The 17,849-nt window shown below is 42.9% G+C and overlaps 1 protein-coding gene across 3 annotated transcripts in view; it reads left to right on the top strand.

The window, feature by feature from the left end:
* The window catches only part of MTTP (microsomal triglyceride transfer protein), a 49,962-nt gene that overhangs the window by 18,098 nt on the left and 14,015 nt on the right, over positions 1-17,849 (top strand). For all 3 annotated transcript variants that reach the window (XR_003094059.1, XR_003094060.1, XM_006023677.3), the window contains exons 6-14: positions 416-555; positions 2,772-2,922; positions 9,567-9,724; positions 10,526-10,694; positions 11,243-11,350; positions 12,803-13,015; positions 13,976-14,187; positions 16,937-17,034; positions 17,124-17,245. Coding sequence is in view for 1 of the 3 variants with exons in the window: in XM_006023677.3 (XP_006023739.1) it covers positions 416-555; positions 2,772-2,922; positions 9,567-9,724; positions 10,526-10,694; positions 11,243-11,350; positions 12,803-13,015; positions 13,976-14,187; positions 16,937-17,034; positions 17,124-17,245 (1,371 nt within the window). In the remaining 2 variants the exon portion in view is untranslated. The remainder of the gene's footprint in view (positions 1-415; positions 556-2,771; positions 2,923-9,566; positions 9,725-10,525; positions 10,695-11,242; positions 11,351-12,802; positions 13,016-13,975; positions 14,188-16,936; positions 17,035-17,123; positions 17,246-17,849) is intronic.

Below are 17,849 nucleotides of genomic sequence, written 5' to 3'. Positions count from 1 at the left end.
CATGGCCCCAGCAGGCCGGGTGGGCCCCAGGTTAACCCCGGCCTGGCCCCACGGCTTCTGCAGCACCAGGTCAACCCGGTTGTAGCCAAGCAGCTCCTGCAGCACCATGTCAACCCAGGCATGCATGCCATGTCAACCAGCACCATGTCAACCCCTGCAACTTCACTGGTGTCAAAGGTCACGTGACATCACTTCCTGATTTGATAACACTTCCTGTGACATCTTTGAATATGGCTCACCGGCCCACTGGGTGATAAAAAGTTTGTGATCCGGCCCCACATTCAAAAAGGCTGGACACCCCTTGCATAAGCCCAGCCCCACCATCCATCACCAGGGCTTGTTCTATGTTGAGTTTTGCCGATGCAGTGTGTGGACTGCCAGATCTGTCAATCAGAACTTTTCTATTCTTTTCCAGATTTTAGATGTCAGTGCAAAAACCACCTCAGCTACAATCTATGTGATAGAAGACAGTTTTATTAAATCCGTATGGGCAGAGGAGAATCATGTCTTGTCTCTGAATTTCCGACAAACAACCAATGCCAAAATAGTTTCAAAGTAAGTTGACAAGTTAAATTCAACTACTAATGGGAAAAGGCTAACATGTCTATTTCATTCAAAACCATGGTTTGGTGCAGAGAAGTCCTCTATAATACTGTACAAGTCTCGATGATTTAAATCATTCTCCCTCCCTCGTTATTTTACCTTATTAGTTATTGCACTTTTGTTGTCTCACATTAGGGCTTGTTCCTACAAACCCACATGAACTTTTACTCATGCAAAATGAACCACTACAATGGGGCTGCTGCTGGCTCCAACACATAAGCTCTTCAGGCAGAATCTATGTCTACCTGTACATTTATTAATTATTGCATCTCCTTGTTCAATAAGTTTGCACATTTTCTGACTTTTAAATTTAAGAAATAAACATAAAGAAGGCACATTCACATGGCTACAACCTCTATCGTGTGTGTAAAAGCTTTGTGCTTTTACTAACTTTAGGTAAATTTAGGTTGGAGATTAGGAGGAACTTTCTGATTATGAGGATGGTCAAGCATTGGACAGGCTACCTAGAGAAGTTGTGGAATCTCATCCTTGGAAGTTTTCAAGAGCAAATTAGACTGACACTTGGGTAGGGATGATCTTGCAGGGATGAGCTTGCCTTGAGCAGCAGACTTAACTAGATTATCTTGTGAGATCCCCTCTAGTCCTACTTTCCTATGACTCCTCAGGCCACATTATATATATATAAAATTGTATATATTTATATTTTATATTTATTTATATTTTATTATATACACATGCACATGTACACACATTTTTATAGATATGTGTATGTGCATGTTCATATAATAAAGTTATATATATGGGTGGGTTTACAAGAGAGGCTACTGCGCAGTGGTTACCACACATTTATTTGGTATAGGCAACCCCCGCTTAGTGCTCTTAATTGGTTCTGGAAAAACTGAGCACTAAGTGAAACCCTTTTCCCCATTGGATTTAATGTAAATAAAGATAACTGGTTTCACACCACCTGCTGACCCAGACCCCGCGCTCCTGCAGCCCCACCCTGGGCCCTGCCAGGCTGGGCCCTGCACTCCTGCTGGCATTGGGGGACCCACCTGCCCAGAGATTTATGGGGAGAAGGCAGCAGGGCTCTGGCGTGGGGTAAACAGTGGGGCCACTCACCCACCCATGCCCTGCTTTGCCCAGTGGGAACTCCTTCCAGGGCAACCGGCACAGATCGCTGCAGGGGGCAGGGGAGCTCTGTGGGCTTGGCTTGCATTGGCCTGGGCCCTACGCTCCTGCCACTCTGGGCCCCGCACTCCTGCTGTGCCGCCGGCCTGGGCCCCGCACTCCTGCCACCCACCTGCCCTGGGCTTCACGCTCCTGCCACCCACATGCCCCTTCTTGCTGCCGCCGCTGCTCCTCCCTGCCTGCTAGCTGCTCCAGCACCACGTGCCAGAGAGGACCCTGCGCTCCTGCCACCCCACCCTGGGTCCCAGCAGCCTGGGCTCCAAGCTCACACTGCGGCCCCCCCTTCTTACTGCTACTGCTCCTCTCCACCTGCTCTAGCACCATGTGCCAGAGCGACCCCAGGCTCCTGCCACCCCTCCCTGGGCTCCTGCCGGCTGCTACTCACCACTTCCCTCAACACTGACACCAACGCCACTGCTCCTCCCCATGCCCGTGCTGAGGGCTACAACAAAATATGCTCAGCGCTAAGTGAAACCAGGTAGGTATTTTAAATTAGTGCTATAATGAAATTGCTCTAAGTGAAACCACGTTAAGCGGGGGTTGCCTGTACTTGTATAATCAAGTACCAAATAAATGCACAGTAATAGTTACTGCACAGCAGCACTGGCAAAAGCCTTTTTAGTGATGCTACTGTACAGTAACCAAATAATACTGCGCAGTAGCATATTAGCACTATTGACGCTGTGATGCATTACTGCGCAGTATTATTCGGCTACTGCACAGTTAGTGTCTGATGTAGATGCGCCATATAGATGTGTTTATTTGTTTATTTAAACATGTCATATTTGAAGAAACATGGTAGATTTCCTTCAATTCTCTCTAGTGTTAGAACCTCCTTATACTTTAAAATGGAGAAACATTTGCAGTATCCTGTAAATACTGAGATGAGGATGGCATACTCCTCAAGAGTTACATGCTATGGTTCAGGCAAGTGTAATAACATCTTTTGTATGATTCTGGTGTTATTTCAAAGTGCTCTCAGCCTTAACAGTGGATTTCAATATGCACATGCACAGGCAGAAGCTGGAACTGAAGTCAATTGAAGCTGGCCCTAGAGAGATCGCTGGGAAGCAGGCTGCCAGCGTTATCAAGACTTTGGACTCAAGTTACGTAGCTGTTCCACTAGTAGCAGAGCCCATCAAGGCTGAGTGCAAAAACTGCCCCTCAGTAAGTAAATATACTGTTTATACTCCTTTACCTGCAGTTCAGGAAAGTGTGTAAAGCAAGTTTGAAAAAAAGAAATTTCTGTGCAATTTCATGCATCTGAGAGATTCCCAACATACCAATATAAAATGCAGCATCTCTCAAGAACTTTTGAGCATTACAATGGTGCTGCGGTGGCCCAACAATTGAGGCAGACTTAAGACTTGCATTTAACATGAAATCAAACTTTTTTTACATTCAGAAAATATAGCACATTCCCTCCAATGTACAGCGCACACTCTTAAGAGTAGAGAACAACATTTCTGAGAACTTATAGGTAAATCCATAAAGTTATGCCTTGTAATTCTACCAATTAAAATGGGCACTTTCCTATTTTTGAGGAGTTTAACTCCTACCCCCCCAACAATTTTGGTTTTTTTGAGATTGTATTTGTTTATAGATTAACATAATTTAATGTAAAAGCTACCCTTTAACTAACTCTCATTCCTAAACATTTATACTGTTGTCATAATGTTTGCCAATGGATATGTTAATCAAAACCATATTTACTCAAACCTAAAATGATCCTGAATTTAAGCTGACCCCCTCAATTATTACCTTGTAGACATGGAAAATTAAGAATTTAATTTTCCATCATGTCTAGAATCTAGTTATTGGAAGGTCCTCTTAAATTCATCCCTCCCACCACTGCTACAGGGAAAGTAGTGGCAGGGGAAGCAGCAGCTGCAGGGCAGGTAGCCTGCCTCATATCCCCCACCTTGCCACTTGCCCTCTATGCCTGCTCCCTGCCTGCCACCTGTCTTCCTCCAGTGCCTTCCCCCACCTACCAATTGTCCCCCTCATCTTTGCAGCTCATGCTGTGCCTGCTGGGGGCATGAAGCACCTAGCTAGCTCAGGCAGCAGTGACTGCTTTGGCTTCAGCCTCCAGCTCCAGTTGGGGTTGGGGCTCCACGTACCCCCTCCCCATGTCTCTTTTCCTGCGCTCCTCCTGCACTGCATGCCCCTTCTATGTGCTCTTCTCACTCCACTTTCCTCTCACTGTTCCCCACGCTCCCCCTCCTGCGTGCGTCCCTTCCCTGTGCTCCCTGCAGCACCATGTACCCTTTCTCCATGCATCCTCCCCATGCCTCTTCCCTGCATTACCCACAAGCCCTTTGCTTGTGCTCCATGTCCCTTTCCCTGTGTTCCCTCTGCACTGTATGATCCTTCCCCATGTTTCTCCCACACTCCCCTTCCTTTTGCTCCCTTGTTCCAGATGTTGCTTCCCCCACAAACTTCCCCACTGCCCTTTCCCTCTGTGTTCCCACTCCACACTGAGTCCCTTCCCCATGGTTCCACACCACACACCCTTTCCTCTGTGCTCTCCCCTGAACTGCACTCCTCTCACTCTACATGTCCCTTCCCCTGTGCCATTTCCCCACGTTCCATGTGCCCCTTTCCCCATCCCACCTTGCTCCCTTCCCCCATAACCCCTGCTGCCTTTTTCCCCCATGCTCCCCCCATACTGTGCATGCCTTTCCCATGCTCTGCCATGCACTCCCTACTTTCCACATGAGCCACACTGACCCCATCCAGAGCCACAGCAGCTCCTTGCCTTGTCTGTACTCGATTGTAAGATGAGAGGTCTTTTCCCCCATGCTGAACCCTCATCTTAAATTCAAGCACTGAATGCAGTTGCTGGTGAATGGATACTTCAGAATTTAAATATTATGGTTCAAACTTTTTTTTTTTTAAATGTGAGAGATGTGGCTCCAATTCAGGGGTTGGCAACTGATGGTCCACAGTTCAAATCTGGACTGCAGACCTTGACTCAAGTCCACAAAGTCCTGATCTAGTGGGGATTGGAGATGCACAGAAGCTGTTCTCAAACCTCCTGCTGCCATCCTAATTCTCTCTGCTCTGTGCTGAGTGCTGGTTGCTTGTACTCCCTTCATCTCTGCTCACTCTTGCTGCTGAATTAGTTGATCTGTTGGCCACACTTTGGTGCAGTGCTTGGTAAGTGAAGGCTGCAGTGGAGAGGCACAGTACACCAGCCCTTGCCACAGTGGGCACTATGGGGGTGATAGGCAGCCCATGACAGTGGCTGGGTCATAAGCACTGGCTTGCCATTCCAAAAGTTGCCAAGCCCTGCTCAATTTAATTAAAGGCTTCCAAAAGTACCTGTGCACTGTATTGGAGACTGCATTAGTTATCTGGCAGTAAAAATGCACTATACTATCATATCTTGCCTGGCATTTTATATAATTATAAAAAAGATTTCTTTTTTAAAGTCAGGGAAGTGAAACAGATATGATATTTTATGCATGCTGAAGTAGTCCTGAGTGGGGAACTTCAGATCAAGCAGATTGGAAATAGATGTCCTCAAAGGGTTATGCCTTTAAAGTGTTTGCACCAAATAATTTGTCACTTCCAATCGTTAGAGCTGAGGTCAAATCATTTGGATTCAAATTTGTCATAATAGTTGTGAAGATAATTTGCAAGTCAAAATAAAAACCATAGGGTGTATTTACAGAGCAATTCATGGGGAATGAGACATGACATACTCATTATAAATCTAATGGAGCACTGAGAATGAAATCCTGCTTTCCTACTGTATTTTAGTGTAACTGCTTTGAAAAGACTAATCTATAAACAGAACACTGTATCCAAAGCAGCAACATAATATTTGGTACTTATATATCATTGAATACATTAATACCGCACTGATATGATATACTACACAGCTTTACATTTTCAAAATCCTTTACAAACATTAACTAGACCTACTGACACCCATGCAATGTAGGAAAAGTAACCATTACTATGCCCATTCTAAAGGTTGGAAATCAAGGTACTGAGGTTAAGTCAACAGTTTTCAAACTTGGTTGTCTAAAGTTAGGCCTACAAGTCTGTATTTAGGCATCTTAAGAAATTATTTGATTTTCAGCAGTTGTAAGCAATCATAATTAGAGTCAGAGAAGAGAGTGACAAGAGCAATGTCATGGTAGGTGTCGGCTATAGACTACCAGAACATGAAGATGTGGTGGATGAGGTGTTCTTCAAACAGGTAGCAGAAGTTTCCAGATCACAGGTCCTGGTTCTCATTTGAGACTTCAAATCACCCCAATTCATTATCTTTGAAAACTTGTGGCAATCGGGAGAGGTCCTAGACAACTGGGAAAAGGGCAAATCTAGGGCCCATTTTTAAGAAGGAAAGAAGAAGGATCTGGGGAACTACAAACCAGTTAGCCTCACCTCAATCCTTGGAAAAATCATGAAGCAGGTCCTCAAGGAATCCATTTCTAAGCACTTGGAGGGCAAGAAGGTGATTACTAATCACTGATTAGGAATGGTTAGCATGGATTCACCAAGGGCAAGTCATGCCTGACCAACCTGATTGCCTTCTATGATGAGATGACTTGTTCTGTGGATACAGGAACAGCAGTAGATGTGGTGTACCTTGACTTCAGTAAAACTTTTGATATGGTCTCCCACAACATTCTCACAAGCAAGCTAAGGAAGTATGGCTTGGATGAATGGACTGTAAAGTGAATAGAAACTGGCTGGATCAGTGGGCTCAAAGGGTAGTAATCAATGGCTCAGTATCTAGTTGGCAGTCAGTATCAAGTGGAGTCCCACAGGGGTTGGTCCTGGGGCTGTTTTTTTTCAATGTCTTCATCAACGATCTGGAAAATGGGATGGAGGGCACCCTCAGCAAGTTTGCAGATGAAACCAGCCTGGGAGGAGTAGTGGATATGCTAGAGGCTAGGGCTAGGATTCAGACAGGCCTAGAAAAATAGGAAGACTGGATGAAAAGACATCTCATGAGGTTCAATAAGGGTAAGTGCAAAGTCCTGCACTCAGGATGGAACAATCCCATGCACTGGTACAGACTGGGGACTGACCCGCTAAGTAGCAGCTCTGCAGAAAAGGACTTGGGCATTACAGTGGATAATAAGCTGAATATAATACAAAAGTCTGTATGAAGGAAGTAAGTGGCATACTGGGCTGCATTAGCAGGAGTATTGCCAGCAGATTGAGGGAAGTGATTACTGACCTCCATTTAGCACTGGTGAGACTACATCTGAAGTACTGTGTCCAGTTTTGGGCCCCGCACTACAGAAAGGATGTGGACAAATTGGAGAGTCTAGTGGAAGGCAATGGAAGTGGTTAAAGGGCTAGGGAACATGACTTATAAGGACAGGCTGAAGGAACTGTGCATATTTAGGTTGGAGAAGAGAAGACTGAGGGGAGAGAAGCCTTCAACTACCTGAAGAGGGGTTACAAAGATGAGGAGCTAGACTGTTCTCAGTGATGGCAGATTACAGACAAGAAGCAATGGTCCTAAGTTGCAGCAAGGGAATTTTTAGGTTAGATATAAGGAAAAAAACTCTCACTAGGATGGGCACTGGAACAGGCTGCCCAGAAAGACTATGGAGTTTCCATCCTTAGATGTTTTAAGCCCTAGATGGACAAAGCCTTGACTAGGATGATATAGTTGGGGATGGTCCCTCTTTGAGCAGGGGGGTTGGACTAGATGACCTCCTGAGGCCTCTTCCAACCCTAATCTTCTATGATAATTCCACCTAGCTTGCAGTCCTTCTGCAAATCCAGCAGTTGATTTTGGTGATTAACTCAACTCATTTGCATTGGAAAATGTTGGTTTAAATGACTTTCCTAGAGCTCTGTAGTAAATTACTGTCTCAGCTGAGATTAGAAGATTCCTCTTGTGTAATTCAACTATTAACTTTTTAACATGTATAAAAAAGTAGTAACATTGTAACTTTTCTATTGCCTATGTTATATGATTACTTATAGCAGTAACATATGAAGCTTTTCCTGGTAATCTGTGTCCAGATGAATTTAAACCCTTTAACTTCTCCTTGGACCCAGAACTCCTCTAGATAATCAGCTCCCAGAAAATGCCCAAAGATTACTACCGTATTATTAAATGAATATTAACAAATGATCTTGAGTAATCTAAAACAGGAGTGTCAAAGACCCAGCCTGTAGAGCCCTATCATCTGGCCTGTGGTGCTGCCTGTGGGTCTTGGACCAGCCCCACATGCCACACAGCACATGCCAGCCCTGGCCCTGTGTGCCAGATCTGCAGCTGGTCTGGATTGGGCCCACAGACTGGCCCTGTGGATGGGATCCAGTGCACAGGGCTGGTCCAAAGCACATGCAGCATGTGGGGCTGTCTGGAGTGCATTCTGCATGTAGCAACCGTGTCAGACCAGCCCCACACACTGCCTCTGGTGCACAGAGACAGTCTATGGGCCTGATCTGGCCTATGGACTGGCCTCATACCCCTCATCCAGGTCACAATGCTGAGTGAGTTTGATACCCCTGATCTAAGATGATGCAAGTTACAATGATTATCTAGAATATGCCAACTGAAGCTGCATCACTTGTTACTTCAAATCTATGTCTTCACCTCCTATATTTATACAGTTCAGCTTAATATAGCAACACTGACCTTGGTGCTGAGCATTAATGACCAGCTGAGATTAAATGACCCCCATCTGTGCATCGGGCCATCAACTGTTCCCAGATGGTCACTCATTCCCAGAAAATGTCTTGTGTCTCAATCACTTTGCCTAATTATTGTTTTTTTCAGCTCAGGAAACTTCCTTCTGTACCCAAAATTATACTTATATTTGCAGGCAGGTTCAAGTGTTACTGCTTAATTCAAACCCCATGAAAATACAATACTTTACGAAAGTTTGATCCGGTATTCATGAGAGTTAAAAGGACAGAATATTGCACAAATTTCTTATGGTCTGAAAGAACATAGTCCTCTGAGCTTTTCTATTTCCTAATGCAGAATATGTATTTGTAAAATACAACAGAGAGGGAAGTTTGGAGATGTACAAAACTGATATCTACAAGCAGTTAGTTAAGATGAAAACAACCAACATAACAACAAGAATAACCCCTTTGCGCCCCTCACAAGACATAGGAAAAGTAGCACAATGGAACAAAGGTGACCAGGGCAGCAGGATGTGAATTTGTGCCATGAGAATTGTCATATGTATGCTTGGAAAATGAAAGCTAACTCATGCTTGTTTATATAAATGAAAAATAGGTCCACATTCCCTTCAATGAGAGAGGGGTAAGATGCTGTGGGTTAGCTTTGACTGGCTGGGGGTAAGGGCATACACAAAGGCAGTTACCGTGGAGTAGCTGATGTGCAGTTAAGTCCTTGTCTTTGTATACCCAACCGTATTCATATAACCATGCCCTGTGGCAATTCCTACATTCCTCTAATGCTAGCAAAAGTATGTTTCCACAGAAACTGGTCAGTTATGTTTTGGTCTAAAATGTATCACATTTCAGATAAAGGGTATATTTGAGTGATACTAGAGACTTTAAAGAGTCTTCACATCTTCTGGTTTCTCAGCAGTAAATAATTGCTGAAACATCAGAAAGGCTGTGTTGAGATACTGTAGACAACTTAAATAATTTCTATAGATGGGATCTCTGGTATATGAGATTTAAACTAGTAGGAATGATTCCTACTAATTGAAATGTAGCTATTAAATTAAAACGAATTATTCCTGGCATATTTACACACATACCAACAATAGCTCTATCCAGTGGGATTGATTTCTGAGAAGTGAAACCACTATATAAAAGATTTAATATGAATTTATTTAATTCTTTAGCTTTCAGAGCACTGGCAGAGTATCAGGAAAAAAATGGAACCTGAAAACCTTTCCAAAGCTGAAGCAACAAGAAGCTTTTTGTCCTTTATCCAGAATATCAGGATAGCTACAAAAGAGGAGATGCTTCAGATTCTTAGAAGTGAAAGTGATGCCATACTGTAAGTTGTCATGAACATCTTTTTATGCATTAAAGGGTCTAAAGAGAACTAAAATGAAGGGGGGAATCATATGCATAAACAAATAGTCACAATGGTTACATGCTGGGTCTGTAGTAGTAAATCTTTACTTCTAGCTGAACGAATGGAGAAATTTTTGGAAGGTACTGTTTGCTTTATGTACTTGCAGTGCTTTCTTCACCAGTTAGATGTTTCTGTGTGCTGAAGAGATTTCCAGACAGGCTGATGTGCCTGGTAAAGAGCAGGAACAAAGCTGGAACCAAAGCTTTATGGAAATTATTTATCTCTGGGGTTTCAATAGTGTTTTTTTAGAAAGAACAAATGCAGAACTGGGTGCCTGAGCTCCCTGGGTGGCAGTTGAGCATGGGGTGGCATCAGTGCCTGTGCTGCTAGTGGTCCAGTGGTAGCCAGACTGGTTGCAGAGCTGCTACTATTTTTGTACCTCTCTGCTCTTTTGTTACACTGTTAAGAAAGAATGCCCCTTTCCTTTTTCATATCTATTCCTCTAGACATGAAAACACTCAGGATACTTCTATACTTTTTATTATGCTCTTTCTCTGTATGGACAAAAATCAAAATATCATCTATTTCTAGTCCTTCAGCCATTTTATCTTGGAAGATTTCATGGACACTGGAAATGCTGAAAGCAGTAGTGTATAAATTAATTCTATCTGCCATTTACCTGCAGTAATCAGACCTGTCATTAGACCAACTTGTTTATGTCTGTAAATAACACTTTGTCTAGCTCACAGCAGTAATTTATTAATTCCCACTCCATTGCAGTCCTCAGCTGGTAGATGCTGTAACCTCTGCTCAAACCCCAGCCTCGCTGGAGGCCATGCTGGAGTTCCTGGACTTTAAAAACGAAAGCAGCTCTTTCCTGCAGGAGCGGTTCCTGTATGCATGTGGATTTGCTTCCCATCCCAATGAGATGTTACTTAAAGCTTTAACTGTAAGTCAAAATACAAAAAGTTCCACTCTTATGACTCTTAAGAGCTCCAACCATGCTGGGAGGGAAGAGACACTGTCTACTTTCCTTCAAGTGCCTTTGAGGCATATGATTGGAGTGCAGCCAGAACATCCTGATGCATAAAATATATGATTTCAACTGTAGAATTTATATTCACTTGTAAACCATCACCAATGTTTATAATAAGTATGTCTCCTGTTTTCCTAAATACTAACAGGAAAAAAAATTAGAAAGTGTTAATGTCAGCAAAGCAATTTAAAAATAAATCCCTTTAGGTGCTAAGTATTTCATTATCATTTTATACCAGTTTTACAATAAACTGCAAGGGTAGGTAAATTGAATGTAGCATTAAAAAGAAAATTACTTTTGGTTATTACACATGATGGTAGAACAGTTCCCAGCTAAGTCTGAGCCCAACCCATAGGGTGAAAACTGCCCTCATTGAAGGTAACAAGAAACAGAGGCATATGGCAGGGTTTGGCTCATTATACTTAGACATGGAGGTTAACAGTATTCCTTTTAACTAACAGAATAAGTTCCAGGGCCAGATTGGAAAAAGTGAAATCAGAGAAACTGTTGTCATCATCATCGGAGCTGTCATCAGAAAACTGTGCAACAGGGGAGGCTGCAAACTCCCAGTAAGTATTTATTTGCCTAGTGGCCAAATTTTACTATCAGCCATACAAGCACCATCCACTGAAATAACTGGGAGAGTTTTGTAAGCATCTATGGGGCTCCATTTGCCCTCAGTTTTTAAGCTTAGCTCACAGGCACCTACATTTAACACAATGGAGGGGCTTTCTTAATAGTAGGTTGGGGTTTTTTGGTTTCTTTTTTTCAAGTGAACCCAGGACCTGATTCTGATCTTACTTTCAATTTACCCCCACATAGCTCTACCAGCTTCATCTTTCTGGTAGTCTAACTAAACTTAAACCTCTCTCTAACTCTAAAGAGCATTTATACACGTGCTCTGGGAGTTGTGTGGGGAAGTACACTTTAATTAGAGAGGCTCTGGGAGCCATTCTAATTAAAGTGCCCGGAGCATCTCATGTATCAGTGACCCCATGCTTCAAAATGGTGGCAGGACACTATTGAATGAGCTTTAGATAAAGCACTCCCATTGCCATTTTGAAGTGTGGGGATCCTGACACGAGATGCTGGAGGAGGCTGCTGAAACATGGTATGCTGGAGTCTGCTGGAGCATGGTAATTACCACATTCCAGCAGATTCAATCAATAGAATCTGCTCTGACAGGCTATAATTGCATCGCATTGGGGCAGCCTTGCTGCTTGTGTATAGGCGTCCCATGCCTCTGTGTGCTGACAGTAGAAACAGTACTTTTGTCTGATTTTGGAAATATTCAGATAGCTCCTGAAAACTTTGTGTAATCGGGATCTCCCTAAGCAACTTAGACCACCTCAGTCCTATGGAAAGGGGGCATTCAAATGCTGGACTATGTCCAAGGCATGTTCCATACAGCTCAGGAGGGCACGTATCTAGTTGATCCTTGCTACTGATTCTATGCTAAGCTGGGTCCTGGGTAAAAGTAGCTCAGTATTAGGGAAGCCAATTCTTCAGCTAGCCAGGTCTGTAGGATTCAGGGAATCCAAGGACCTGCCCTTCATTTTTCTGTTACGTGCTGTGCATTCCTATAGCAATATGTATTTAAGCACCAAGGAACTTTTCTTTAGCCATATTTTTGTTAAAACATCTTTGAGTATTTAAACAGTCTCTGTTAGCCTTACCAGCTGAGCTGCAAGTCCCTTGAACCAACAAGTGCAAAGTTAGTGAGTGGCATGTTTATGAACAGGCCCCGGTGCATGACCTATTGAAGAATGTCTTGCATTGGAAAGCTTGTCTAACTTTATCCCAATTACATAGTTGGTCCAATAACAGCTATCACCCTATGGAATCCTTGCCTCTTTATTGATTTAAGGAAATTTTACAAGTCACACCCTGGTCACATCCAAACAGTTGTTTCAAACTGAACCAAGGGAGGAGAACCCAGGAAAGCTCATGCTCACATGGGACCTGAGGGTGCTTAACTTCTTGAACGTTCACATATTAAACATAGCATCTATTTTCTCTAGGCTGTTGTAGAAGCTAAGAAGCTGATCCTAGGAGGATTAGGCAAGGCAGAAAAGGATGATGATGTGAAAATGTACCTGCTGGCACTCAAGAATGCCCTTCTGCCAGAAGCTATTCCATTGCTACTAAAACATGCTGAGTCAGGAGAAGGGCCCATAAGTAATGCTGCTGCTACAGCTCTGCAAAGATATGACATCTCTTTCATCACCAGTAAGGTAAGAAGATTTACTGCAAGAAAAAAGAGGACATGAGAAATTATAAAAATTTCAAATGTTAATTAAACAAAGCCTACCTTTTAAGACCCACCCCATTCAAGGATGCACGTTTTTCTTCCAGTACATAATAATTTATACCACTCAGAGGTTGGCAGAAAACTGCTTAAGGCAGTGAAATAGCAGAGACGGACAAATTAACCACAGAGCAAGCTCCTGGAATGACTGTACCGTATTGTGTGTTTTTGCTTCTGCCTTGCACCATCTGCTGATGAACTTGACAAGCCATAATGCAGCTTCACAATCCAAACATCTCACTCAGCTGGGACATCATTATACTATGACCATTGTGTGGTTCCTAGGACTCCATTTGTTCCAAAGCAGACCTTCAGCCCTTCAAAATAAAGCATGGTGATAATAGGCAATACTCAGGGAGAAGTGTAAGCAAGCTTTTTAAAAACATACTTCTCAGTCTTAACATTTAAGGAAATCTCTTTGGTCATTGCTCATATTATACTATTTTTATTGGATAGCGCTATGGCCAATAATCTTGCTGTCAGTGCTACTGTAGTAAGGCTGTGCTTAGGATCCTGCTGGAAACAGAATGGCTGCTCCTTACTTCACCCACACAATCATGGAACTGCATGAGTTTAACATGCTCCATTATAAATTATTTTAGGATGCACTGAATATGAAAAACACTAGATGAAGACTATAATCTATTCAGAGGTATAACTAGAAGTTTTGGTGCCCCAGGCAGAGAAACCCCTAGAACAGGGGGCAGGTGTTGGGGTGGTGGAAGAAAGAGTGTTGCCCCACTCCTAGTTATACTGCTGAATCTATTCTATTTGCTATAACCCCAGGGCAGGAAGGCACTGCTGATGCTTAATTTTGTATTTCCAAGATGTAGCTTTCTTGAGCATATGTAAAATTCATTGAGTAAACAGTTTATTTCCTATTTAGGTGAAGAAAGTAATGAACAGGATATACCACCAGAATCATAAAATTTATGAAAAGACTGTGCGAACTACTGCAGCTGCTATCATCTTAAGTAGTTACCCATCCTACATGGAAGTAAAAAACCTCTTGCTTTCTATTGGAGAGCTGCCACAGGAAATGAACAAGTACATGCTCTCAGTGGTCCAAGATATACTTCATTTTGAACTGCCTGCAAGGTACATTATGTTTAATACCAGACTGGATACAGGCATGCACATACATGTGCATGTACACAAATATACATACCTGTATTTTATTATTCTCTATACTAATACAACATGGGTTAAAGCCAACAAGCATATAGTTTCTAGCCAATTAATATATGTAGCTGTTGTTGGGGAACAAATGCCTCTTATTCCATTTTGTAAGAAGTGGAGTGTTTTGTAGAGATGATAATCCAGAAAGCATGAAAGAGGCAATGTTTTTTTGGTGATATTTTTTGGACCAGTTATATAGTTGAGAGAGACGTTAGACAAACTTTCATGATCTGAAGAAGGGCACTTTGTGGCTGGAAGTTTGTCTAACAACTCTCCCAACTACATATTTGGTCCAATAACAGATATTATCAGAAAAAAAACAACTTTGTCTTTACTTAATTTTGTATATTTTTAATGAATCAGTATGTTCCAACAGCATATAATCCAGACCTCGTAGGAGATTTTCAAGGGTAAAAATGGTAGGTTGGCACTTCACTCCCATGATTTTTAACAAAAGTTAGGTGCTTGTGTACTGTATTTATATTGTAAACATAAAATTAAGACTCCTATAAAATACAGAGAACAAAGACCGGTAATAGATAAGCGCCTAAATTTCATCAAAAATCATGGAAGCGATGTGCCAACCTACCATTTGGGGCAGCTTGGGTTAGTCAGTTTGTTTCCCGAAGTGCCAGCCTACCAACCGTGAGACCCTTTGAAGGTTAAGAAAGAAAAAAAAAATCACTGAAAGATCTTTGATTCTAAACAATGCTAGTTTTCAAATGGCTCAAGTTTTCTAGCACCAAATTGAGAAGTATTACTAAGACCTTATAAAAGCATCTAGCTCAACAATATAGACTGAAAATATTGTGGTAGTAATCTTCTAAGTTAAGTTTCTGTTTAATAGGGAACCAAAGTTTTCTGTTACTGTAAGGAGACAGTGGCAGATCAAGCTTGTTGTGTGGGGCCAGCAGCTAGGCAAACAGCCAGCTGCTAGAAACTAAGCAGGCCAGGTACAGCAAGGGTAGGAGCTACCACTGGAGGGATGACTGTCTTGGAGCTAGCTGCACAGCAGTTAGCAGCCCAGTGGTAGACCTCCAGACAAGTACAAAGACAACAAGTGCAAGTAGCAGGGCTAAGCTGCAGCAGAGGGCAGGTTGGTCCTCAGGCCAAAAACAGAAACCCCTGTGTGTAGCTGGAGAGCCACATGACAGGAAGGGATGGGGCGTTGGGACATAAAAGCTCAGTACCTGATTGCAAGCAGTCAGTTTGGTCCTACAGGCAGCAGGGAGAGGAGCTCGTGAAAGAGATGGTTGCAGGGAACAGACTAACTGACCCAAGCTGCCCCAAATAACTGCAAGAAAAATGCTAAGGGGGTCTTATAGCTTGCAGGGAAGTAAGGACACAGTGTGGGGAGGATTTTTGTTATACAGCTGTTATGCTTGCATTTAAGTTTTGATTAGACTAATTGGAGGACTGGACTGTGGCTATGGGGGACATGTGGAGGCCATAGAGGGGTGCCTGGTAAGGGCACTCAGTAGCAAACAGCCTAGCATGGCATCAGGGGCCCCAAGGGCTAAGGCTGGTGTGATACATTAGGCCAAGGCTGGGAGAGCTAAGGCCAGAGTCAGGCAGTTTAGCCTGGGGTCAGGCACCCAGAGGGCTGTGGGCTGGTGCAGGCTGAGACTAGAGCAGGCTTAAGCTAAGAGGGCCAAAGCCTGGAGAAGGACTAGGACCAGGGAAAACAAGTGTCTTACCAGGGCCAGAGGCCCAATGGCCAACTTAAAGTAACATCCATGAGGCATAGGCATGGCTTCAGGAGCAGAAGGAGGTCAGAAATAGCCCATAAGTCAACGGGTACCCTGAGGCACTAGTAAGGCCAGCAGGGCCACAGCGTAGTGTGGGGGGGCAAGGTGGAGCTAGACTGGGTTCAGTCTGGGGACCTGGAGGCAGCCTCCTGAAACCTTATAAATTACATCAAGGCATGGCAGATGAGGTAGAAAGGGAAGGTATCCAGAGGAGTCAGAGTGGGGGCAGAAGTCAAGTGGCAACCAAGGGGGCATCATGACCACCTCTGGGTCCCGATTCTTTCACACTGATATAAAAGGCATAATGAACTTATATAGACAGACTGCAAATCCAAAATCAATTAACATTACAGTTATAAAGACAGGCACTAAAAAAATAAAATAAAATCAAACAGTACCTGCCCTATAGGTAGGGATTTTACTCCCCACAGGTTTCTCCATCCAGGACCATTCACAAAGAATGTTTGTCTCAAAATTCTTTCAAGACAAAAAGAATCAGTTTTGGTGAGATTCTCAAGAGTACTTAAGTAATTTAGCAGCAGACACCCCAATGAGATTCTATAGGTCTTGATGTTTCTTAGCCCAATGAGGAGAAATTCACCGACTTCCATAGACTTTGGATATGGCTTGGAGAATATGTCCAAACCTGAATCTCCTCTCTCCTAATGACCTGACATTGTTAAGTGAACTGGATGAAAAATGAAAATTCTTTCCCAGGAAAGAATTCTGCATTATTGAAAACAATTTTTCTGAATTGGGATGAAAAAGGGAAAGTCAACATTTCTAGAATAGTTCTGGTGGAGGAGAACCAACACCGAATGTCTTCCAGTGGAAGATTCCTAGCTAGCTTAAACCATTAGCACCCTCGTGAGAGGGAACACATTTGTGACCACTCTTTCTTTCTTCCTTCTTTACTACAGCAAAATGATTCGCCAGGTTCTGAAGGACATGTCTGTTCATAACTATGACCGCTTCTCTAAGATGGGATCTTCCTCTGCCTATTCTGGCTATGTGACACGTATGTAAACAAAAAAGTAGCCTCTTAACCCCATTTATTACCCAAATCATGTGACTTAATCACATGTATCTGTGTTTTTGTTAATGAAGGTGATCCTAATGCATCTGCTACATACAGCCTCGACATCCTCTACTCAGGCTCTGGCATCTTAAGGAAAAGTAACATGAATATCCTTATTTTCAACAAAAAGTCTCGACTTCATGCCAACCAGGTAACTGCCATATGCTTAATAAAAAGTGAGCCAGAATATGGGCTTCCTTATGTAGCCTTTGAGCATATGTAGCTCTCATTGAAAGCCACGGGAGTTTGGGGCATCAGGATCAGGCAGAGAATATATCTTTTGGTGGGGGGAGGGGGGGGGGGAATGACACACGGAAAATGAGAAAACATGTTTAAAAAAGAAAAGGTACTTATACAACAAATCCAAAGTTTCAGCTGTATAGAAAAACTACATCATCTTCCTGTTATATTCAGGGAAAACTTCAGAGACCTCTAAAATAAGATCCCAAGAGTCTGGGATCTAATCAAAAATGGAAACTTAGGGACAGGGTCTGGTTTGAAAAATGTATAGGAGTTAAAATTAGAAGTTTTTCTTTTGGCCTCTTGTTAAAAATAATATTATGAAAAATCCATTAGATATAAAAATACTGCTGAATTCTCTCAGGAAAAGAACTGTATGATAAGAACGTCACTGTTTTTTTCCCCTCACAGCTCATGTCCACACCATTTCTGTACTGTACCCGGAAGCACTACCAGGTGCCTCACCCTCGCACTTCCACCCTGTGTGCATTTCCTGAAAATAGGGCAATGCAGTT

This window comes from Alligator sinensis, unplaced genomic scaffold (assembly GCF_000455745.1).
Source record: "Alligator sinensis unplaced genomic scaffold, ASM45574v1 scaffold353_1, whole genome shotgun sequence".
In the NCBI taxonomy this organism is placed as follows: Eukaryota; Metazoa; Chordata; order Crocodylia; family Alligatoridae; genus Alligator; species Alligator sinensis.
The sequence above is the reverse complement of the archived record's forward strand: the minus strand, read 5'-3'. Positions and strand labels throughout refer to the sequence as shown.